Raw genomic sequence first — 23,276 nt, forward strand, 5'->3', positions numbered from 1 at the left:
CCCTGATCTTCGTCCTTAACACCTCACTACACACTTGGAGGGACCACCAGCATCTTGGACGTTCATTTATTTGACTGAAATGTTTTTCTACTGTGGAGAGTGGTAGGTGAAAGTCAGGGTGGTGATAAGCCCCTGTGCCTCCCTTCAGCTTCCACTGTTTGGAACTGGGCTCCCTCCCTCCCTCTCCGGTGGATTGTTTTGAAGCAAATCTCTAAAAGATGATATTTTATTTATTTATTTATTTATTTATTTATTTATTTATTGTTTATTTTTTGAGAGTGCAAGCGAGCACTAGTGGGGGAGGGGCGCAGAGAGAGGAAGACACAGAATCTGAAGCAGCTCCAGGCCCTGAGCTGTCAGCACAGAGCCGGACATGGGGCTCAAACCCACAGACTGAGATCACAACCTGAGCCAAAGTCAGACGTTTAACCAGTTAAACCACCCAGGCGCCCCTAAAAAATGATATTTTGAAAACAACTGACCAGAATACAAGTATCACACCAAAAAGCCCATGGTAATTTAAAATAATCCCTGATATCTCTGTAATATACCAATAGTGGCCAAATTACCAGATTCTCGTTTTTGTTTAAAATCAGCTTAATCAGGAATCTCCCATTCTACTTGACTATTTGCCTCGGAAGTGCCCATCTGCTTCCTGTAAGCTGGTGATTAGATGCAGAGGTATGATCAGTCCCAGGGTTTGATTGTTTGTTGGCATGACTGTGTACTTCCTTCCTATCGAGGGTGCGTGGAGGCTGCACAGTGCTGGCGGCCGGGCCACACCACCACTGAGGAACCCCCCAGGCTGTACACGATGGGGCTGCAGCCCTAGGGACACTGCTTGGGCAGGAGGCTGACTTTTCCCGAAGCCCATCAGAGATGCCACCCACCCCTCCCACATAAGAGGAGGAGACGCCAGGTCCGGGCAGCCTGTTCTCCGAGGCAGGCCACCTGGAAAAGTTGCTGTTTGGTCATGTCAGCCTCCCACATAAGTGCACCACAGTGTCTGCCTCAGAACCAAGAGAGCAGAGTATTCTGAAAAAGTGGCCCTGTGCTACAGTGACCAGGCTGGGATATCGGCTGTGAATTCAGCTCCGTGGGTGTCCGTGGGCAGAGGCAGCAACCACGGGGGCAGGAGTCGGAATGAAACAGATCGAGGAGTGAGTGTAGACAGCTTTTACAATGCGTGTGGCTGGTTGGGAGGAGAAAGGCCTGGCTCTGTTGAGGGCAGTTTTTTCTCCACCGCGGGGATAGGAAGTGTGTCCAGGTGCTGATCGATGGTTGGGAGCCATGGGGTGTTTGAAGACTTGGGAGAGGGAAGAGGTACCAGACCAAGAAGGTCTTCTGGAGAGTGGGAGAGATCCAGTCCAGAGCGCACGGATGGTGGCACGTCTGCTGTGATCGGAAGGAGGGGAAAGGGCGATGTGAATGTGGGTCCCTCATAGCCCCCCCCCCCCAAGAGGGGACAGCAGTTCTCTGGTGCAGCTGGTTTGGTGGGGAGCCAGAGGCGGGGGTGAGGTGGGAGGGAGAAGAGGAGGCCTGCCGGGGCGGGGGACACGCGAGCGCCACTGGCACAGAGGCCCATGAACTCAGGGGCGTGCAGCGGTCGGCACCATCCAGGTTCATCCTGGGGATTTTCACCGCTGCCAGGATTGAGGCGGCAACAGGGCAGGGGAATCACGGGGTGGGGGTGCTATGACCATAATCCCCATTGGAGCCCTGGTGAGGCTGAGGGACCACTGCTGTGGAAGATCCCAGCTGGTGGGTGACAAAGGATCAGGGGTCACAGGGGCAGCCACTGGAGTCACACACCCAGGTCAGCAGACCCATGGAGGTTTGGTCAGATTCCTAGAATTGTCCCCATGTGGGCCTTGCTTTGCCCACTCAACCCGGGCTGATGGCTGAACTGCTCATTTATGACCGCATGGCTCCACGCAGCCCTGGCTGGAGGCTGGACCACCTGCCCATGGCTTGGGGCTGCCTCACGTCAGTATTTTCTAGCTTTCAACGGTGGTAGGTTTTTTTCCTGGCCTTTTAATTAAAAGTCCATCTAAATAGCAGACATTTTTAAAAGAACATTTGATTGAGGAAGGAACCAAACTAAATGCTGCTCTGAAGGATTCAGTCTGTAATTTTCTTCAGGGTCTTTCTAGTGTCTCCTTTTATATCCTTGTATTAGAGTAAAGTGCCTTAACAGCACACTTGCAGAGCTACCTGGGGTGGGTCCCTAGACTGCAGCACTGGTGGAGGCGTGACTCTCAAATGCACCAGACCAGTGTCCCTGGGTGTGACCACACAGGTGGGTCCAGACTGAAAGGGCCCATAGTTTGAAGAGAACCTTCCAGGTCTGTATGCCTTTACCTACCTCTGTATATATGAGAATACGTGCTTCTGGGGTTCTTAGGGGTTTTGTTTTTGTTTTTTAAGTAAGCTTTAGGCTCCACATGGGGCTTGAACTCAACGACCCCAAGAGCAAGAGTCACATGCTCTACTGACCCCATGTGGTTCTGTTTTATAGTTTGCTTTAACATAAATAGGATGATAGGATATTTTCCTTTAACAGTGTACACAAGTCTTTCTTGATTTTTAACAGCCTCCCAGTGTTCTAGAATTCGGACGTGTCCCACTTTATTGAACCATTCCCCTGCTGTTGGACAGTTCCCACTGTCTGCTGTTGTAACATTCTCATACTTCGTTCTGCGCGGGGTCTTTCTAATGATGCTGACAGGGATTGGGGCACCCTTCTGCTGGCAGAGGGGTTCCACGTTCTGTGTTGGAAATCTGGGACCCCTTCCACACTGCGCAGTGTTGTCGTGCCCTCATGCTGGAGCCTCGGGGGCCTGTGGTCTGGGCTGGGAGGTGGTGTTCTGGGCACATTGTCAGCTTGCCTGCTTCCATGTATTTCCGTAGTGGCCTCGATTGACTGCTCTGAGAGTCACACCTGGTTTGGGGCTTGGACAGAGGTGGGCAGACTGGGATATTTCTGCTGTGTTTGGATATTCACGTTGCTCATAAATGTCTGTCCTTAGATGAAAAGGAAGAGTTTGGTGGTTTGCGGGGGGGGGGGGGGGGCGGTGGGAATTGATCCATGTGTACATGATAAATTCTGATGTGAAATCACATGATTTTCTTCAACTAAGATTGTAATTGTATAAAATATTTTTTGAAGAAAATAGCCATTTGTACATTATACCAAAATTATGCTCAGCATCCTTGCTGCATACTCACGTGGGTTGAGTGTGGGGCCCCTCAGCTCCCATGCTGCCTCTGGTGAAGTGAGGAGGCTGTGTGACCCCTTGGTGCACCTGGCGACCGCAGCCTCGGGTTTACCTGCCCTCGGTCTGCTTAGTGGCAGATCTAATACGTTTGTCATAGATGTGATCCTGAAAGTATTGTTCTAAAGAAACAAGGCTATAGTGCCCTTCTGCCTCATTTCCTCGAGAGACTCCAGGTTCCTGGTGGTTTCCATCCCTTGGCCCAGTCTGCTCTCCTGAGCGCGAGTGGTTTTCCCATGGCCCCTGGATGCCTCCTTGTGGGTCAGTATTTCTTGGTTTGGGAAACCAAACACAAAAGAATGCATCTTCTAGTTTAAGATGATTCCATGGGGGGCGCCTGGGTGGCTTAGTCGGTTAAGCAACCGACTTTCACTTAGGTCATGATCTTGCGGTTCGTGGGTTTGAGCCCCACGTCGGGCTCTGTGCTGACTGCCACCTCAGAGCCTGGAGCCTCTTTCGGAGTCTGTGTCTCCCTCTCTCTCTGACCCTCCCCTGCTCACTCTGTCTCTCTCTCTCTCCTAGAAATAAATAAAAATATATTAAAAAAAAGATGATTCCATGGAAGGGTATTGAAGTAACTTTATCACAAGCTTGTGTCTGGCTTTATGGTGACTTAGATGCAACATGGCATTACACTTGAGTGTCCTCCTGTCTCCTTTGCTCCTCACAGTGGGTTAGATGCCACGTGGTCGCTCTCTCTGAACTGCTCTGTCAGGCGAGGAGTCCGTGGCAAATATATTCTGATTTTTAATGATGCTGATGCAGGCCCGCATAGTGGAGGTTCTTGTGAGCACATCCTGGAGCCATGCTTAGGACCAGCTCTAGACTGGAAGTACTCAGGCTCCTAGGGACTTTATCTCACAGATGGTGTGGCCAGAGTGTCTGGCATGACTTGTGTTGTGTAGAAAAGTCATCACACAGTAATGGCTGGTTTTCAGAACATGCACTAGATTGTTATATGTCCCGCTCATCGTCCAGTTTGTTTCAGAAACGACTGTCAGCATTATTTATTTCTGACAAGCTTTTCTTCCTTCTAGTTCGAGTTATTCTTCTGATGCTCTGGCTTTTGAGACTGAGCACAGATTGGACCCCGTGTTCGATTCTCCAAGAATGTCCCGCCGCAGTTTGCGCCTGGTCACCACAGCGTGTGCCACTGAGGACGGCCAGGCTGGGGATGCACACTCCTGTGCCAGTGGCACCGCCTCCCTGAGGGACAGAGCTGCCAGGTAAGCACTGCCTTCCTTATTCCTGCGCACGCGCTAACACCATTGAAACAAGTACACAGGTTTTCGGTATGTGAAACCACACTCATGCACCTAAGGTTATATAAGGACATAGCAGACACTGCACATGCATGCAGTCGTCCCTGTGCTGTGCTGAGGACTGACCCTAATTCTAGACCACATGGCCTGTCTGGCATGGACTGTGCCATTAGAAACTGGCCAAAGTTTCTAATTCTGTGTTTGAGCTCAGACTCCTGCAGGGGTGCGGCAACCCGGGAACCTGTGCAGTGCCCGTCCACACGGCTGGCCTTGTAGCGGGAGCCGAATGCGGCTGAGGGGTGCCTTCCCAGATGGCCGAGCGGTGCTGCGTACGCCGTGGATGAACCCTGCGTTGCTATCCCCGTGTCCGTGTGTCAGAGTCTGCGTGAACTAACAGGTCCCTCGTGACGGTGGCCAGTTACTGTGCTCACTCGATTTCTAAGCTCTCCACATGCCCAGCACCACGCGCCTGCCCCGGAAGGAGCAGCGCACATGGTCTTTGTGCCGCTTAGAGACCGTGTGCTGTTTCCCACGTGAGAATGGCGAGTCTCTGCTAGAAACGGTCACCTTTGGTGGGACGCCGACCTAAAGCTGGGCGCCCTGCTGAGTTCCCAAGTGCTGCACGTCGCTGAGGGGTAGCCAGAAGGTGGGCTCGCAGTCCAGTAGGCTCGTGCGTGCACCTGAGCGCCCCTGTCAGCTCCACATGCAGGACAGGGCGACACCGTGCTCGGTTTCCTGATGCAGTGTGCTCACGTGCGGACTTGGGTCCCTGTCCCCTGCTACCTGTTCCTGTAAGGAGGGAGGGTCTTCTCCCTGCCCCAGCTCTGCACCGAGCAGGAGGACAGAAATGAGGTGACAGCCTTGCCTGCTGTCCTTACTGCAGGGCCATCTCCCCAGGACCATGGAGAATGCCCGCTGTGCATGTCTGTTCACACGCTTGTTCTAAAAAGCAGAAGGGTTAACTTTATATATCAGAATTTTTATTTTTGAGTCATTTTATTAGATTTTTACAGTTTTAATCACTTTGGGGTCACGGGGCCCAGAATAATCTGAAAACTGTCTTGTGTGTACAATTTTAGGAGCAGCTGTGGGACGCCAGCTTGAGGATTCCTGTTCAAGTTGATAAGTGTTTTATTCCAGCAGAGAAGACATAAGAAAGTGTTGCCTTAAAAATAACCATATTCTCAAAGATTTTGTGTTGGTCAAATATAATCATTTTGTATTTCCTAGAAGTCCGTAAACTTGTTCCTTCTGTTCCTTCTTAGAACAGCAAAGCAGCGCAGAAGTGCAAGCAAGCCAGCTGTTAGTGTCAACCATGCCTCGAGGCAGGTCCTGTCCTCGGCCGAGGGCTGGGGCGCCGCCTTGACATCAGGCGTGGCCTGTGTGCGGCCTCCCGTGCTGGATGAGTCTCTGATCCGTGAGCAAACCAAAGTGGACCACTTCTGGGGTGAGTTAGCTGCCGTTCGGGTATTTCTCAGGTTGTCTTGGAAGGAGGAAAGTCCTGGCCAGGTAGTCCCTTTGCCCTGCACGGGGTGGGAGAAGGTCCGGGAAGGTTCAAGGCATTCCTGTAGCCTCAGACACAGGATGCGGGCAGCGGCCTCTGGCCGTGCGCATGCAGAGCCGTCCAGGCGACATGGACACGGAAGCTCTCCGGCAGCAGCCTGAGCCCTCCCGCTGAGCATACTGTTTGTGGAGGGTGCTGAAGCGCAGGGGCTGCAGAGTCCACCGGTGTGGCTTCGGGTTCAGACAGCTCTAAGCAGCAGGGCAGACGCAGTATTTTTGAGTCATTGGGAAGCGGCCTGTGTGGCTGTACCAGCACAAGAAAGCAGTGTGGGCTCCGTCTTGACCTAAGGCAGCGACGTTGTGATGGCCACAGGGAACAGCAGCTTTCAGGGGACACGGCTGCCTGCCTGTGCCGCCTTGTGTTCGGGGCAGCCCCCATGAGGGGATGAGGGGGTCCAAATGAGCTCCCCAAATCTCATGTGTGGGCTGGGGGAAGCCCGGGGCTAGGTGCCCAGCCTGGTCCACTCAGCCAGCAAGGGTAGCTCGCACGCGATGGGGCGGTGAACGTTGCTGCAGAGGCTCCTGCCTGCCCCTGCTTTAGGGGGCAAGGCTTTCTCCCCTAGGTCCTTCTCTGCATCTACCCCTGGTCCACAGGTGTGCGTGTGCAGGTGTGCATTGTCCGCAAAGATGTGCTTTCACCTCGAACCAGAAAATGCGCTGCCTGTGTCTGGAGGAGTTTCTGTTACCTGTAGGCATTTCAGGGAGTGAATCTTGACTATTGCCAAAATGTCGATTTATTAACCATTGTAACCTTTACTTTCCGTGTGTGTGGGTTTCGTTCCGCTAATTCGAGCTTATGAGTAAACGCGTGTGTGTGTGTTTCAGGTCTTGACGATGACGGAGATCTCAAAGGTAATTATCTTAGTCCTTTCTTTTAATACACTTTTCAAGGTGGAAGTTTTTGTAGGTATCTACAGGTGGTGATAAATGGGTTCCCTCTACTTTCTGAAAACTCAGGTGGAAACAAAGCTGCCACTCAGGGAAACGGGGATCTGGCAGCAGGCGCTTTCCGGAGCAACGGCTACACCTGCCGAGACTGTGCCCTGCTCTCGGAGCGCAGGGACACGCTCACGGCGCGCGCCACTCCCCACAGCCTGTCGTCGCGGGTGTACTCGAGGGACGGCAGTCAGAAACGTGAGTCTGTCTCTTTTAAAGGTTCGAAAAAGATTTCATGTCCAAATAATTTTTTTAAAAAAACATAGTTTTATAGGCCTTTTAGCACCTACACTACTTTCTGTCGTTGACTTGAATTCAAAATTATCTGATAAAAGTTTAAGAAACGCGCCCAAAATAAGCTTTGTTCTTCCTCATCTTTGAATTTGCATTTTCTGTGGCTGGTAGTTTTGTACGCAGGAGTGCGTGAAGTTCTGTGAATTTGAACTTGGGGTGAGCAAAGGAATATTCCTTCTTCCCTGAGACCGTAATGGCGCCGTGCAGCCACTTTATTGTCCCACAAGACCACGGGTATTCACGTGTATGGCAGGAACTGACCGTGAGAGGGGTTTATGTGTGCAAGACGAGGAGAGTGCGTTCTGGGCTCTGTGCTGTCACTTCCGGCCTGGGGAGGTTCGGTGGGAACGTGGGGGTGGGGGCAGGCGGCAGGATGGTTGTTGTGGAAGGTCCTCACAGGAGACTGAGGCCGATTGCCTTGTAGAGATGGGCTTCATTCAGAGTCCCAGCTGCTCTTGCTCCAGTAGGGAGGTCCTCAAAGGCCGCCCTGGAGGAGGCCGTCCTGGAGGCTTCCTCTGGGCCTGGCTCCTGGCTCTGGTCTCTTCCAGGTCCTCAGGGGGAGTGTGGCTGCAGATCCCCGTGCAGGGTCCAACACATGGCTCAGGGACCCAGGCCCATCCATGCCTCCTGCCCCGTGATTGTGGCTCACCCGCAGCATGGAGAGGCCAGGGAGCCCTGGCCTTGCTCCCGCATCTTCAGCCACTCGTCTCTTTAATGCAAGTGCCCATGTGCAGACTTGAGGGCCCCCTCTGGCAGACAGGGCAGGACGAACATGCCACAAGGGTGCCCTGTCATCTGTGTCTCGCTGCATTCCTGGCTGTGCCCCACATATAAGGGCACACGGACCTTTTCAGATGACTGTTTTAAAGTGATGAAGGATGGTCCCGGGCCGGAGAGTTATTCCTCTTTTAGCATCTTAGCCTTGTGGCTCGAGCTTCTGGTTCTGTCTGCTGTAGGTCCTTGACACTCTCAGCTCTTAAGTGAGCAGAATAGGCCAAAGGGGCGGGTGAGGGGCGGAATGACATGGGGATTTCGTTCTGGGCCTTCCGGGTTGTGGAGTCCGGCATCTCAGGGCTCTCTCTGTCCACGGCCTCATTGGCCCTGTGGTACCGTGGCTGTGCACATCTTCTAGACCTGCACATCAAGTGTTAGCTAAGGATGCTCGCTGGCAAGGGACAGGGCTGGGACTGGGACTGGGCATCTTGCCTCCAGGGGTCTGTCCCCGAGATGCCACGCCACCTCCTGCGAGCTAACCCTCCGAGGGGGGCCCGGCACCTGACTGAACTCTGTGTCACCGTCAAAGATGCCATGTGTGTGGCTACACTGAGGCTGCATTTCAAAGCCTAGTGTCACCAAGCAGAGCATAACCTCATTCCTCAGTGAAAGTGCATTGCACGGCCATCGCCTGGAGCAGCAGTGGTGCTTACAGACCAGTGCACATGGGTAGGAATGCTTGCTGCTTTCCCGTGGCTTCTCACTTGCCCCATAGTGAAGGTCCCATGTGTTCATTACCCACAGCCATCTGTCTCATCCTGACTGCAGGTCAGTGGCCTCAGCTCAGCTCAGATGCAGGAGTGCTGGGTGTGGGCTTGGTAGTAGCCCAAGCCCAGAGGTAGTAGCCTCTGGAAGTTCCTCACACTGTCTTGCTTGAATTGGCCTTGAATGTTTTTGCGGAGAAAACATGTTCTGTTTTTATGTTTGCTTTGGGCTTCTGTGTTTATCATCTCCCTTGCTCTTTTAAGTTAGAAGGATCATTGTATGACCAACACTGATTTCTTACTCTCAAAACCATCTCCTTCTAATTATTTGGGCAAAGTGTCTACCGAAGAACACTTGGAAATGAGAGAGATGCACAAGGAGGACAGTACAGTCTCCCGGACCCCCCCCCACCCAGAGCTTACCCACTCTCCTGGACCACCCCACCCAGAGCTGACCCCATTACACGGTGGGTCCAGCAGGCTTCTCCCGCGACTGCCCAGTGCAGACTATGTAGCATGAATTAACCCCGTGTACGTTTGTGTCTTTATTTTTGTTTTTACTTACATTCTTGTTGTAAAACCGTGGAACAATACAGGTAAAAAAAGTTCCTTTCTCTTTCCCTGTTCTTTCCTCCCCCACTCCCTCTGTTCTCCTTTCTCCAGGGAACCAGTGCTGATAGTAGTAGATCATGGTGAATTCTTTTGTTTTTAAAAATGACGGAAAATGCACATAATGTAAAAAATAACCATTTTAAAGTATGCCATTAAATGGCATTTTTTAGTACGTTCACAATATTGTGCAACTCCCACCTATATTTTGCTTTTTTGTACCTATGGAAATATGTACTCTGTTTTGTTTTAAATGCTAGTATAGTACATACATGACTTTGCGACTTTTTTCATTTTATGTGCCGATTGAGAGTGACTTTATTTCCGATACCTGTGTAACACTAGTAGCATTTATGGTTGTACCAAATTCTATTTAATCGGTGTCTGTCTAGGTGGATATTCAGGTTTTTCTGTTTGTATGCCTTTGGAAACAACGTTCTTTGGGTGTTTCCTTGTGTGTACCTGTTTGTGTATGTGGGCAAATCCTTCTATAGGGTAGATAAACTAGAATATGTGTGTTCGAGGTTATGGACCCATGTGAGCCACATGGTTTCTAAGTACTGAACCCTTTGAGGTTCCGGTGAAGTACACCTTGACAAAATGTGTTTTGTGGTTCACATCAAAAAGGTTTACGGTTTAAAAGGCTTGGAAGTCTTTGCCTTGGGACAGCTAGCCATTCTCTCCAGAGCAGGGCACTGATGGGGTGTGTGCAGAGGGACAGACTGGATTCCTCCTAGGAAGCTGGGAACTTGGGAGGCCCCCAGTACCCATGGGCCCTTTCACAGGGGAGCACCCAGGGGATCTGCAAACAGATCCATCCATGTTCTCTGTCTTGCCTACTAAGGCAACACGTAAGTCCCCCAACAAAAGGTACAAGTTAAAGATAGGTCATTGCTCCAAAACAAGTCCTGGTGGCTTAAGAGTAGCATTTTGCTTCTTGGAGCAGCCTCAGGCTCTAGAGAAAGAAGGACTTAAATGCTTGCTTCCTTTGGGTAAGTGGAGCAAAGCCACCAGGAAGTGGTGTGGCTACACCAGGGGAACGGCTGTAGCGTGACACAGCTGTGGCGCCAGCTGCACGTGCTGTCCCTGAGCTGAGCAGCTGAGATGTGAGGGCTTGGCTTTTTTTTATTTTTTATTTTTTAATGTTTTGTTTATTTTTGAGAGAGAGAGAGAGAGAGACAGTATGAGCAGGGGAGGGTCAGAGAGAGAGGGAGACACAGAATCCCTGTCTTTGGCTCCAGGCTCTGAGCTGTTAGCACAGAACCTGACACGGGGCTCAAACTCACCAACAGTGAGATCATGACCTGAACCAAAGTCGGACACTTAACCAACCGAGCCACCCAGACGCCCCTGGGGGCTTGGCTGTAAATAAGGAGAAGCTGCTCTCCCGAAGAAACCATAGCAATTAAATAGTTAAAAAACTGTTCCCACTTGCAATTCCTACGTAGATGTCATTGCTGGGAAGAAAAGGATTTTGTACGATTTCAGTTTAAATAGATTCTTCCAATTGACTTCCTCAGAGACCGACCACATTGCTGTCCCACCAGAGCAGCGCAGTGGTCCTTGCCCCACATACTCCTGCTGGGTCTTCCTTGTTCCTGTTTGAACTTGTGCTCATTTGGTGGGTGAAAAAAGGAGTTTAAGGGTTTTTGATCATCAGTGAACCAGACCATGTATATTACCTCTTCATAAGTTTTTTCTATTTGTGCGGAGCTTCGTAGCCAGTTTTTGCTGGAGTGTAGGACAGGAGAGTGAGCTGCGTGGGGACCGAGCCCGCCTTCATTGGGTGCTTTTGGTGCTGCACCCCGGGCCACAAGTAGCCTCCATAAAAAAGCTCACCTTGTTACTTTAAAATCACGCGCACTCAGACTGCAGCAGCCCCAGCCAGCTTCCTGCCGCGCGCTCGCCAAGGGCCCCTGACCGGGTGGCATGGGGGCCTGGCTCAGAAGTGCTCCCGGGCAAGCCCTGCTGTGCCACCAGGTCTCCGCGGGGAGGGGGACGGAGACCTGTCCGGAATGCAGAGTTCTGGCACCCGGAACTTGCAGACTGTCGACCTTTAGGTTAATAGAAACGGCGTCAACAGAAATCACGTTTTATCTTCTGAAGCCCTGGGCCCGGATAAAAAGTCGAGGACCGCAGGGGCTGCTGGCTGAGGCCTTCCAGAACCGAGCCGCTCCTCCCCGGTGCTCCTGGCAGTGGTTTCTAGAGCAGGCGTCCCTGCAGCTGCCAGTCGTGTCTGTGGGTCCTTTCTAGGCAGTGACAGAGTAAACTGGGCGGACCAGAGGCCATCTGAGGGAAGGGCTTTGAGCAGTATCTAGACTTGGGGGTGTAGGTCAGCAGAGCTGGGGTGCGGTTTCCTCAGACTGGCTGTTTTGTGGAGGCTCGCCTGGGACAGGGCTCTGGCATTGGGCTGGTCTCTACGGGTTTGCCATGTCGCTCCATCTGTCAGGAGGCAACACGTACCACACGAGGCAGAGTGACATTTGCTGTGACAGCTTTTCTCAAGCTGTCCCTGATGTACATTTGAAAAGCTGGTTCTGCTCCACCCCGAGTGAATAACTTGGCTCCCTGACTTCTGAAGGGAGTAGATGTCGGCTTTGTGGGAAGAAATAACTATGTTCACGGTTTTTCAATAGGCGGTGCCTCTTTTCACCTGGATAGGATTTTGTGGCTGGCCAAGGACACTTCGTCATCCTTGTCGTCATTCTTAGTCCACCTTTTTCGAGTGGTTTTAATGAAGCTCAATTATGAATCAGGAAATTACAAATTGAAAAGTTACGAATCAAAAGATCGCGAATCAAAAAGCTATAAGTCAAAAAGCCATGAATCAAAAGGTATTTAAATAATTTTTTTCCTCCTTTTCCACATAATAATGCTTTCAAGGTGGAGAACACACCGCTCTTCCTGCGTGGCGCTTCATCCCTGTTTTTCCTCTCGTGCCTTTACTGCGCACTTTCTCATGGTGCTCTGGGTCTTCCTATAAGGGGCATATGGAACTTTCTAACGTGCTGCTTTGGTTCCGTTTTCTGAAAGTGACTTTTTAAAAAGTCACTTTTTAAGAAGTTAATGTACTCAACCTTTGATTCTTCTTCCCTTTTTACGGCAGAAATCATTTATTGGAATGGCATTTAGAATGTGGTTCTCAGTCCAGTTTTACGGAGGCCTGTCTCTGCGTTGGCTGTGGGTGTGTTGCTCAGCCAGGTGGGGGCCTCAAAACCTGTCCCTGGCATAGCCTGTCGCCTGCCTCGCCTGTGCACCTGAGCCATCGGCCACCGTGCAGCCACTGGCCTTGGCCTCGCGTGCGCTCTGGCCGTGTGGCCTCCGTCAGCGCCTTGGAAGCGTGTGAGCTCAGCCTCCACGAGCGTCTCTGAGCCTCTTTTGCGTGTATTGCAGCTCATTCCAGTCACTATGGGACAGTGGATGTAGGAGGGCTTCTCAGAGAGGACGGCCGCCTCAGTGTAAATGGGGAGTCCCTGTGTAAGTATGGCTTCGCCGCGCGTGGGGACGCTGGGCGTCAGCAGTGGCTGCCACAGTGGCAGCGTGAGACCCGGACGGTCCCCTGGGCATGCGGTCCTCGCCATAAGAGGCGCCAGCAGCCCCCAGATTGCATTTGCTTTGATATAAACATATGTGTTTTTCTGCATAATTGAGTTTCCTAATTTTTTCAAACTGCCATTGTCATACACAGTTGAGAGTGACCAGGTCTGCATGGCAATCTGTCACATTAACTGCTTGTCACCACCACCCACAGGCGATGACTGTAAGGGAAGGAAGCTCCTTGAGACGCACACAGACACCAGCGCGCGGTCCTCAAGGCCAGAAAGGGTGGCAGGGGCCATTTGGCACATCTTTTCTTATGCAGGTTGTCTCTCACACCTTCTTGTTTTGTTCTTACTGTGTTCTTCACAAATGCTGTGGCTCCTTGTTTGTTGTGTTGTAAAAACTGACAGGAATAGTCCTGACTTTAAAATACAGTGTGTCTCTCTCAAAAGCTCCTTTGTAATGTACCCAGTGTAAGTTAAATGTATGAGAAGTGACTTACTTGGGGCGAAATGAAAGGTGTACAGAGGCTGGTTACCCTCCCGGGGTGGAGTTTATGCTTGCCCCACACCCTGTCGCATCGTCCCTGTGACTGCTGTGTCCTGAGCCTTTGCGACATGGAGGAGTACATGCAAAATTAGATGTTTTCTAACTTACACCTGTAAGTCTCTTGCTAAAGGGGCACCTTTTTTAGACAGCTTTTTTGTTTCTTAAGCTAAGCTTCAAAAGCAATAGTCTTTTAACTCTTAATAAAGCATAAAGTGATAGATTAAAAATTCCTGTTAAACGATATTTCTTTTCATATCAGGAATGTTGGAATTAATAGTGTCAGGAGTCAACACGCAAACGCGTATATAACTTTCAGCAGTTTTTCTGCCTTATGTAACGTGTAATGTTTGATAACCAAAGTTTATCGTCTTACTATCATCCAGTGGTACTGCAGTTGGTAATTTCAAAATCCTAGAAATGTCACTAGAAAGTGTTAGCTTTTAGGATGATCAAGTGAAGACCCACCTGTGTGGTGTTTGGGGTCACTGAAGCCTCACCTAGTGGCTACAGACTATCGGCAGATCTGTTAGCACGCGGTGGGCCTGGGGGGGGCCACCCACCGCCCACGGGGCTTCCTCCAGGGGAGTCCGCATTGCCTGCGTTAGGAGGACTTGAATGTAGCCCCCTTTCATAAGGGAGTCTCAGAATCTCGCTTGGACTTTAAATAGCTGTTTTTTTCTCCTTTAGAAAGACTCTTGATGTAACTGATTTGAGAGAATTTTGGTAAAATGGATCCTAGTGGGGATTTCTTGTACTGTAACTATGGAGAGCTGGTTTTGCGGTTTGAGTTTTGAGTGTGTCCCTCTTGCACACATCTTGTCTATCACAGGTCACCTCTTGGTACAGATGCTGCAAAGGATCGGAGCTTCTGGATGGTTTGTGTCGAAGACACTGTTATCGCTTCTCTGGCTGGCCGTGGCTGCTCCAGGTGGCTATTCTGGCTCTGTGTTAGCTCCCTCCAGGGCTGTGGGCAGTTAGGCCCCTGTAAGAAATGCTGTACCTGACCAATGAGTTTCATTTTCGGGTTACATGCTTTGATACTTGATGTAACGTGTTTTGTTCTTCATTACTCAGACGTGTTAACACACTGTGCCTCTGGGTGCCTGAGCATCTGTGTTTCTCCTCTCTGTTGTGTCCTGTGTAAGTCTAGCTGCTTGATGTAACTGTAATTGAGAATGCATGAACTTGGGGGTTCCCCTTTTTATCTGGTTTCGTGTATCTGTCCACGTTAGATACTGCTTTGTGCTTACTGATGTCCCTGTGTTTGACTGTACGGATATTCCTGCTGTGATAATTGCCATCTTTATATGCATCATCCCTACTTCATCTTAACATACTTTCATGACGTTTGTTAAGTTTCTTTGTGCTTCTCTTTTGGCCTTCACAAAAACTGTCTATTTAGGAATTTGATTTCCCGAAGAGCATTTCTTTAGAATGTTTGGTGTTTTCTCTTTTAGGGAAGGCAGCCTCTGGAATATTCTGGTGGCTAGGCATTGGATGGTACCAGTTTGTTACTTTGATTTCTTGGCTGAATGTGTTTCTTCTTACAAGGTAAGGAAACTGGTATCCTGTCAACTCAGTGTTTTTTGTTTTTTTTAACATTCATTCATTCATTTAGAGACAGACAGCAAGGGGGAGAAGGGCAGCAAGAGAGGGAGAGAGAATCCCAAGCAGACTCTAGGCTGTTAGTGCAGAGCCAGATGCGGGGCTCAAATTCATGAACCATGAGATCATGACCTGAGCCAAAGTCAGGAGTCAGACACTTAACCTACTGAGCCACCTGGGTGCTCCTCAGCTTGGTGTTTTTAAAGAATTTATTTTGTGGGGTACCTGGCTGGCTCAGTCAGGGAGCGTGCGATCCTTGAGATCAGGGTCAAGTGTCCAAGCCCCACTTAGACACGGAGCCCACTTTGCAACCAAACAAGCAAACAAGTGTAACTGCATTTCTAATACTGTCAACTGTCATTTTGAGAAAAAGGTGGGGTTATTTGGTATAAAATTATGCAGAGCAGTAAAAATGGAATGGTGACCCTGCCTTTTCTTTTTCCCGAATTAATATTTTCCTTTTTATTCCTAGGTGCCTTCGAAACATTTGCAAGTTTTTAATCTTGTTCATTCCATTATTACTTTTACTAGGTAAGTAGAATTCCACCCACTTACCTTAGACGGTTAATATATACATGTAAAGGTGAACATGAGGGAGAGAACTGAGCATCTCAGTGCACGTTTTGCAGAGCACTGTCTATACACACGTGCAGCTGGTCCGTGTCCTCTTCCAGGTGCAGGTCTGTCCCTGTGGGGCCAGGGTGACTTCCTGTCAGGCTTTCCTGTGCTCAACTGGACACACGCACATGGAACCCAGAGGGTGGACGGTCCCAAGGGCACGTTCACACCTGATGCGCCTCACCTGAGCCGGCCGCCAGAGGTAGCCACCTAGATGCCCCCCTCTCCGGCTTCCCCGTCTGTACTCCTCAGGGTGGATTTTCATACTATAGGGAACAGGCACCCTGTTGTAGAAAATGTATTGAAGCATCAAAGAAGCAAGCCTTAACACTTGATCCTTAAATGCTCTGATGTAGTTCTGGTGATGCTTATTTAAGAAATCTCATTCAGTTAATTTTAACGTAAAAAAATAGTGTTCCCTACTTTGGGGAACACAGAGTACATGAAGAAGAAAATGCAACCCCCATATCTGCCACGTGGGGAAGATCCCCGATGACGACCATCGTCATGTGTGTTCATAGCGTTTAGGGGACCTTTCGCTGCAGTGGCTAGTGTTGTAAGATTATTTGACACCAGACGTAATTTTCCATGTGTGTTGTGGTTGCAACTTGCTGTCCTGCTGTAGGGTGGCGACGAGGCTTTCCCCCGACATCCGATGAGTTGGGTGGAGAGGCAGGTGGCCTCCTTGTCTGGACAATGTCACGGCCACGACGAGAAGCTCCAAGGACTGGCAGCTTTGCTTCAGAAACTGCAGGCACGGGTAGACCAGCTGGATGGCGACGGCCAGGGGACGCTGTCCCGGGTCAGAAGCGTGCTAGGGCAGCACCTAGAGGACGTGCGTGCTGGCGCACTGCCGGGCCCCCAGGTGATGCTCAGGACTCGACTGGGGTCTCTTCTCTTGGTGGGGATGAGGAGAGGGAGGGGCGCGGAGGTGACAGCCGGCTGAGCCTCTTGGTGGCCGGGAGCCGCGCTCTGCCCCGTGACCAGGTGCCGCAGTAGGGTCTTTCGCTCTGGGAGGCATGCTCTGGGTCCCCTGCTCTGCAGTTGGCTCCTGGCCTGCGTTTTAATCTGAAAATGGATTGAACGTCGTAATTCGGTGAAGTTTCACTGCAGCTGGGATTTGCTTTGCACTTCCTGTCAATACTGATTTGAAACATACTGGTCTGTGATCTAAATACTCTCATGGTCACGCAGTGATTAGGAGGAGCTCTCCTCCGCGTGGAACCCTTAAGAAAAACGCTGTGTTTGTTTGCTATTCTTCTCAAGGACAGAACAGTCAGTCCAGGTTCCCCAGAATGGATGTTTCTTTTCTTAAGATCTAACATGAATATTTATTCAGTGTTTAGATTCTTTGGGTTGAAATCATTCAAATCTGGGTTGCCCCTGGCCCCAACGACCTACTTCTCCCTAATGTCCCCTGTCTCAGCAAAGAGCCCCCTCTTCACACAGCTATCTCTGCTCCCTCCCTGGTGCGCTCGGCCTCCAAGCTGGGGACCCCCAAGGCCCTATGCAGAGCCTGGTCCCCCACCTGGACTTGGCCTCGGGCGGACCACTGCCCACCCCATTTGCCTCGCCCGATCGCCCCGACCACCACCTTCCCCACCCACCATTCGAGTCACTGTGTTCTCACACCCGATGGGGACCGCAGTGAGTGTTAGTGGAGTGAATGGCCCTTGTCTTGACTCGGATTTGGCCTGAGTCACGTCACTGGTTGTCATTGTAATGCGTTGCTAGTGTGGGAGGATGCAGAGGTGACGGCACAGTGGCTTCTCTGCACGGCCCCCGCTTGTCCCCCTGCTTGTCCTCCCACTTGTACCCCTGCTTGTACCCCCTCTTGCATCCCTGCTTATACCCCAGCATCCCCCCCCAGTTGGCTCCCCATTTGCCCCCCACTTGCCATGCTTGGAGTGTTCATTCCTGCTCTAGGCGCACTTGGCGTCCTCAGTTGTTGCTCATTTTCAGTTTCTCAACTGTAAAATTGGGAGGACTTGGGTCAGGCCCGCTGGTTCAGTTAGGGCTGGTCTGTCCTGGCCGGCTAATGTAGATGGAAAAAGTAAATGGGAACTTGGCCAGCTTTTTGCAGACAGGACAGGAATAGTGGGAAGGGTTGAAGTGCATCCATCTCAAGACAGATGCTGGTTTGAAACAAAACAGCTGGACCATTCTAGGTGGCGGGTTGTGAAATCTGTCCCTGTGGGCAGCACATTTGCTGGGTGAGCAGAATCACATCAGGTAGCGTGTTGATCTTGAGCATTTCCTGGCTGAGGCAGCCTGAAATGCTGTCACCGCTGCAGGGGTGAAAGGACCTGAGCTCCTATTGAGCTCTTTTAGTTATGGTTTAGTTCCTTCTCTTGTGGAGAAAAGAAACAGATAAAAAACCAAACACACAAACCCAAGAACCAATTTGTCTAGTGTTCTATAAATTATCACATTTTATGCATTCTGGGCTCATTTTATTAAATTCATGCTCTAAATTAGATTAGCTTACGTACAGGTTTCATCAGTTTTTCTTACCTGGTTTCCAGCCCTGACCTGGGTGCAGTGTGATCACGACGCTGGTTGCAATGCAGGACAGGGTCCTAGGCTGACAGGGAAGTGGCCCACACTCGTGTCACTGTCTTGGTCACCTGATACTTGGGGTGTGTGTGTGTGTGTGTGTGTGTGTGTGTGTGTGTGTGTGTCGCGTCCGTACCATCAGTCTTGCCCCCACCTGCCTGTGGTGATACAGAGTCAGGTCTTTGTCGCACCGGCCACATTCAGGTGCCCGGTGGCATGCACAGGGGGCCCCTTTCATCATGGCCTGGTCCTGTTAGGTGGCGGGCAAAGATGATGCCCAGCGTGGCGGCGAGGAGCCCACAGCTCCATGTGGGTCAGTGACCTGGGTTCATCTTGCCCTGTGGCCTGCATCCCTTTGTTCTACTTTAATCTTATTTTTATGTGAATTTTTATATCTCATTGTGGTTATAATTTGGAAGAGATGGGGTATAATTAACAAATGGAACTTCCAATGATGAAAGTATCATATCCCTTTCTGTTTCTGTGTCTTCTGGCCTGGGTCGTAGTCACTCAGGGGACACGATGCCTGTCCCTGCCATCCAGTTAGACAGTAGGCAGCGAATTTTCTAGCTTTTGCCAGAGAGCATAGCTGATGGTTTTTGTGGAGCTTTACTTTCCAAGAATTGCTGACCAAATTGGTGGGAAGAGGTTGAACAGACTGCATTTTTTCCACGGTTCACCTGTGCTGGAAAAATTTTCTCATGTGATGCGACTGTCAGTGTCCTGTCCTGCAAGCAGGGAGAGGAACTTGTGTGCACAGCACTTTGTCACTTTTGTCACCCGGTGCGCTCTGCTGCAGGCCGTTGCAGGGCGTCGGGGGATGCCCATGTGTCGTGCACCCAGGGGGCAGCTCACATGGTGGGGGCCCTCCACGTGGGTGTCCCCTGGAAGTCACCTGTGTCCACGTGTTTGCTCGCATCTGGAGAAGCGGGAGCGTGTTGAGCACCGGCGTGTGCGATCTGGGGTTTGGGGTGGAGGTGAGGACCTGGAGGGGCCCCAGGATGCCTGGCCAGGCTGTGACAGGGTGCCCTCAAGTGTTTGGCATTCTGGACAGATACGACTGCCAGGTGTTTGCTGCTCAACACCCTTTTCCACCTGCTCACTCGTGTTCCTTTCTAATTTTCTCCAAGAGCGACTCCACGACCTTTCGCCGAGAGCACGAATCACGCCTCTCACACCTAGAGGACGTTCTTGGAAAGCTGACAGAAAAATCTGAGGTATGCGTTCTCAACCTTTTACTCGTGGCCTCAGCAGTGAGAGACCCTCGCGACGGGCCCACGTCGTCACATTCCTCGGCCTTTAATGTGCCTCTTTTGGGGACTTGTTATTGTCCTTTGTAAAACTGAAAAATCGCCTGCTCCTCATAGTTCCCCTTTACCGCGTCAGTGCTTCGTAGGTGTGTCTGCCCCCTGGACTCCAAGGCGCATGAGGGGACCTGAGCCCAAGCGGCAGCCGGGGGAACCGAGCTGTGGCCCCCCAGGTTCCAGGGCCCCTCCCTCTCCTCGATGTCCCACAGGCCCCCCACTTTGACAAGATTAGTTTTCTGGTGGAAAAGCTGTTACTGTTAGGTATCGCGGAAGGCAGAGGGGGGAGGCCACAATGCTGGCTCTGATCTGAGCCACTGAGACCACAGGGCACTCAGATTTGGGGTCATCAGGCACCTCGGGTCCAGTGTGGGGCCGTGGGGCAGCTGCCGTGATCCTGCCCAGGGAACCTGCTGACCACAGTCTCTGCGGCACTGAGGGTGGGGGGGCAGCCGGAGAAGGAAGCAGGAGGGCAGGGACGGCCTTCATTTTGCGCGTGAGGACTCCCACCTGTGTTCAGTTACACTTTGAGGAGGCACAGTTCTTGGCTCGCCGTGGCCTCGTGAGCACCTGTGTCTCTGGATAGAGCATGTTCACAGTCACATCTTCGTGTGCGAATTTGTCATTTCCTCGTCCTGCCACATTCAGAAAGGACTTGCTGGAGGTGGTAGCAGTGTTTGGCTTCTTGGCCTGGGTGCTGGGTACAGGAGCTGCCTGTGTGGACCGTGCATCAGGCTGTTCCCAGTGAGGGCGCAACACTCTCTGAATGCACGTTGCAGGTCTGTCAATAGTTTTCTATCGACACCTGAAAATAAACACCCCTCGCCTGCCAGCCAGCAGGCGGCGTGGGCTTGGAACCAAGGGGGGAAACCCACAGGTCAATGTATGTAGTTCCCTACGGAGGTACATGGTTAAGCAGGGGTATGATCTGTGACATGGTAGTGTGTAACTCTTGTGTTTAAACAGATTCTTTCTCCTACTTTTTAGGCCATCCAGAAGGAATTAGAACAGACCAAGCTGAGAACAGCAAGGTAGGATAATTTTGAATAAATTCATATTTTGCTTTCTGTGTTTCCTTGTTATGTGGAACATAGCACTCATTTAGCAGGGCACTGTGTGCACCTCTGGTTACTGGGCTTTGTGGGTGAACACATTCCCAGTGGCGTCTTTGCCGGCGATCCTTGGAGGCACCCGAGGATGGAGAGGCTCCCTGCCACCCTTGGGGCGTGGTTGATGCTGGGCCTTGGTAGGAGGTGGGCCTCCCAGCCTGGACTCTCACCACCTTAGCAGCCTCTCAACGCGGGCCAGACCCCTGCCCTCCAGGACCTCCCGTTTGTATGGGGCCTTCTCACGTGCGGGATGGGGGCTCTGTGCCACCTCTGGGCAGTGTTTTGGCTCCTAAACAGCCCTGTCACCAAGCGGTTCCCTGGGGGTGTGCCGTTCGGGTCCTCACTGCCCCGGCCTTTTCTCCGGCACCTTCTTAAGTTCCCCCGAATCCTAGAACTGTGCGGGTTCCCTTCCCTTGACACACTCAAAGCTGCGTCTCATTTTCTACACACTCTGATTTTATCTCCATGGTCCTATGCACAGCCCCCCATTGGTGTGTTTAGATGTGACACCTGTGCCCTTCTGTCACTCGGTCATTCCTGCGGCTCCACGCGGGGGACCGGACGATGAGCTTTAACTTCGTACATTTATACATCCTGTATCACTGTTTTAGACCCCATATATCCTCCCATCGGGACGGATATGAGTGTTAACAACAGCACATCTTACTTCCCTCTCAGAGCCTGTGTTTCCATAAGAGGGTGTGTTGCCGTGCCGATATGTGGATGCTAAAATGGGTTTCCTGGACTCTGCTGTCTGGAGACACGCAACATTGGCAGCTCACCAGCCACCTCCCCCCACCCCAACAAATAAAATACCGCAACATTTTGCATCATAATGTACAATTCCTACGTAAAAATAGGAATTATTAAGAAAAACTCTGAAGTCCTACATTTTTCACTTCAGTCATCTGTTCCAGTAGCATGAAAATTTCATATTCAACATTACTGAATTTATCTCTTTTCTGATGTCTTTTTTATAGTTTTTAAAAAGAGATACAGGTTTTATTTTTATTATTTTGAGAGAGAGCACATGCTTGTGAGCAGGGGAGGGGCAGAAAGAGAGGGAGGCACAGAATCTGAAGCAGCCTCCAGGTTCTGAGCTGTCAGTACAGAGCCCGACATGGGGCTCGAACTCGCGGACCATGAGATCATGACCTGAGCAGAGTCTGACACTTAACTGAGCCACCCAGGCGCCCCTATTTATTCTTTTTTAAGATGTGGGTTTTACACCTCACGCTGGTCAGAGTGGCTAAAATGAGCAAATCAGAGGACTCTAGATGCTGGCGAGGTTGTGGAGAAACGGGCACCCTCCTACACTGTTGGTAGGAATGTAACCTGGTGCAGCCCCTCTGGAAAACAGTGTGGAGGTTCCTCAAAAAATTAACAATAGAACTCCCCTATGACCCCGCAATAGCACTGCTGGGAATTTATCCAAGGGATACAGGAGTGCTGATGCTTAGGGGCACATGTACCCCAATGTTCATAGCAGCACTCTCAACAATAGCCAAAACATGGAAAGAGCCTAAGTGTCCATCAACTGATGAATGGATCAAAAAGATGTGGTTTATCTATACGATGGAATACTACATGGCAATGAGAAAGAATGAAATCTGGCCATGTGTAGCAACATGGATGGATCTTGAGGGTGTTATGCTGAGTGAAATAAGTCAGGCAGAGAAGGACAGATACCATATGTTTGCACATATAGGAGGATTAGGAGGAACTTAATGGAGGACTGTGGGGGAGAAGAAGGGGGGAAATGAGGGGAGACGGAGGGAAGTAAACCATGAGAGACTCTAGAATGTTGAGAACAAACTGAGGGCTGATGGGTATGGGGGAGAGGGGAAGGGGGGGTTGAAGGGCATGGAGGAGGGCACTTGTGGGGATGAGCACTGGGTGTTGTCTGGAAACCAACTTGACAATAAACTATTTAAAAAAAAAGATGTGGGTTTTAAATATGAAATAGTTTTGAGTGCTTATTCCTACTACTGAAAGCGAGCCCCTGGTAGTAGCGTGTGTTAGACATCTTACCTCAACACCACGGCATATTTGTGCATTCGTGTGCAGGCACTGGTGTGGGAAAAGGTCTCTTTGGGACTTGACTTGAAACTGATTTGACCTGAACAGTTTCCATGCTAAGGTGGGACGGGTCACTATTGACTTGTCTGCGGGGTCCTGGTCCCCTCCTCCACATGTTTATTGCATGCGTTTACTTTAAGTATGTGCGACTGGAGACGCCTGACTTCTCTCCTCCTCCCCTGATTTTCCAGCGGACTTGAGGAAGAGCAGCACCTCCTTTCTGTGGTGAAGCACCTGGAGCTGGAGCTGGGTCGTCTGCGGTCAGAACTGTCTGGTTGGCAGCATTTGAAAACCAGCTGTGAGGAGGTCAGCACGATACACGGAAAGGCAAGTCGTAAAATGTTTTATCGTAGAAAGTAAATGTTTTAGTTAAATCTTCATTTTTATTAATTTCAACTTTGTTTTAGAACTTTTATTATATCTGATGTTTTTTATTTACTTATTTGTTTTGAGAGTGTGCAGGGGAGGGGCAGAGAGAGAGAGAGGATCCCAAGCTGTC

General features: G+C 50.7%; 1 protein-coding gene across 8 annotated transcripts in view; it reads left to right on the forward strand.

The window, feature by feature from the left end:
- The window catches only part of SUN1 (Sad1 and UNC84 domain containing 1), a 52,272-nt gene that overhangs the window by 18,032 nt on the left and 10,964 nt on the right, over positions 1–23,276 (forward strand). For 3 of the 8 annotated variants that reach the window (XM_039226006.1, XM_039226012.1, XM_039226011.1), the window contains 15 exons: positions 4,313–4,501; positions 5,803–5,984; positions 6,926–6,952; positions 7,058–7,234; positions 12,054–12,251; positions 12,811–12,894; positions 13,169–13,279; positions 14,336–14,434; positions 14,964–15,057; positions 15,584–15,642; positions 15,786–15,931; positions 16,355–16,594; positions 19,416–19,502; positions 20,577–20,620; positions 22,969–23,104. In XM_039226006.1, the coding sequence (XP_039081937.1) occupies positions 4,386–4,501; positions 5,803–5,984; positions 6,926–6,952; positions 7,058–7,234; positions 12,054–12,251; positions 12,811–12,894; positions 13,169–13,279; positions 14,336–14,434; positions 14,964–15,057; positions 15,584–15,642; positions 15,786–15,931; positions 16,355–16,594; positions 19,416–19,502; positions 20,577–20,620; positions 22,969–23,104 (1,800 nt within the window). In that variant the 5' untranslated portion in view covers positions 4,313–4,385. The remainder of the gene's footprint in view (positions 1–4,312; positions 4,502–5,802; positions 5,985–6,925; positions 6,953–7,057; positions 7,235–12,053; positions 12,252–12,810; positions 12,895–13,168; positions 13,280–14,335; positions 14,435–14,963; positions 15,058–15,583; positions 15,643–15,785; positions 15,932–16,354; positions 16,595–19,415; positions 19,503–20,576; positions 20,621–22,968; positions 23,105–23,276) is intronic. The other 5 variants (XM_039226005.1, XM_039226007.1, XM_039226008.1 and 2 more) reach the window with 5 other exon arrangements.

This window comes from Hyaena hyaena, unplaced genomic scaffold (assembly GCF_003009895.1).
Source record: "Hyaena hyaena isolate Hyena2069 unplaced genomic scaffold, ASM300989v1 scaffold_20, whole genome shotgun sequence".
In the NCBI taxonomy this organism is placed as follows: Eukaryota; Metazoa; Chordata; class Mammalia; order Carnivora; family Hyaenidae; genus Hyaena; species Hyaena hyaena.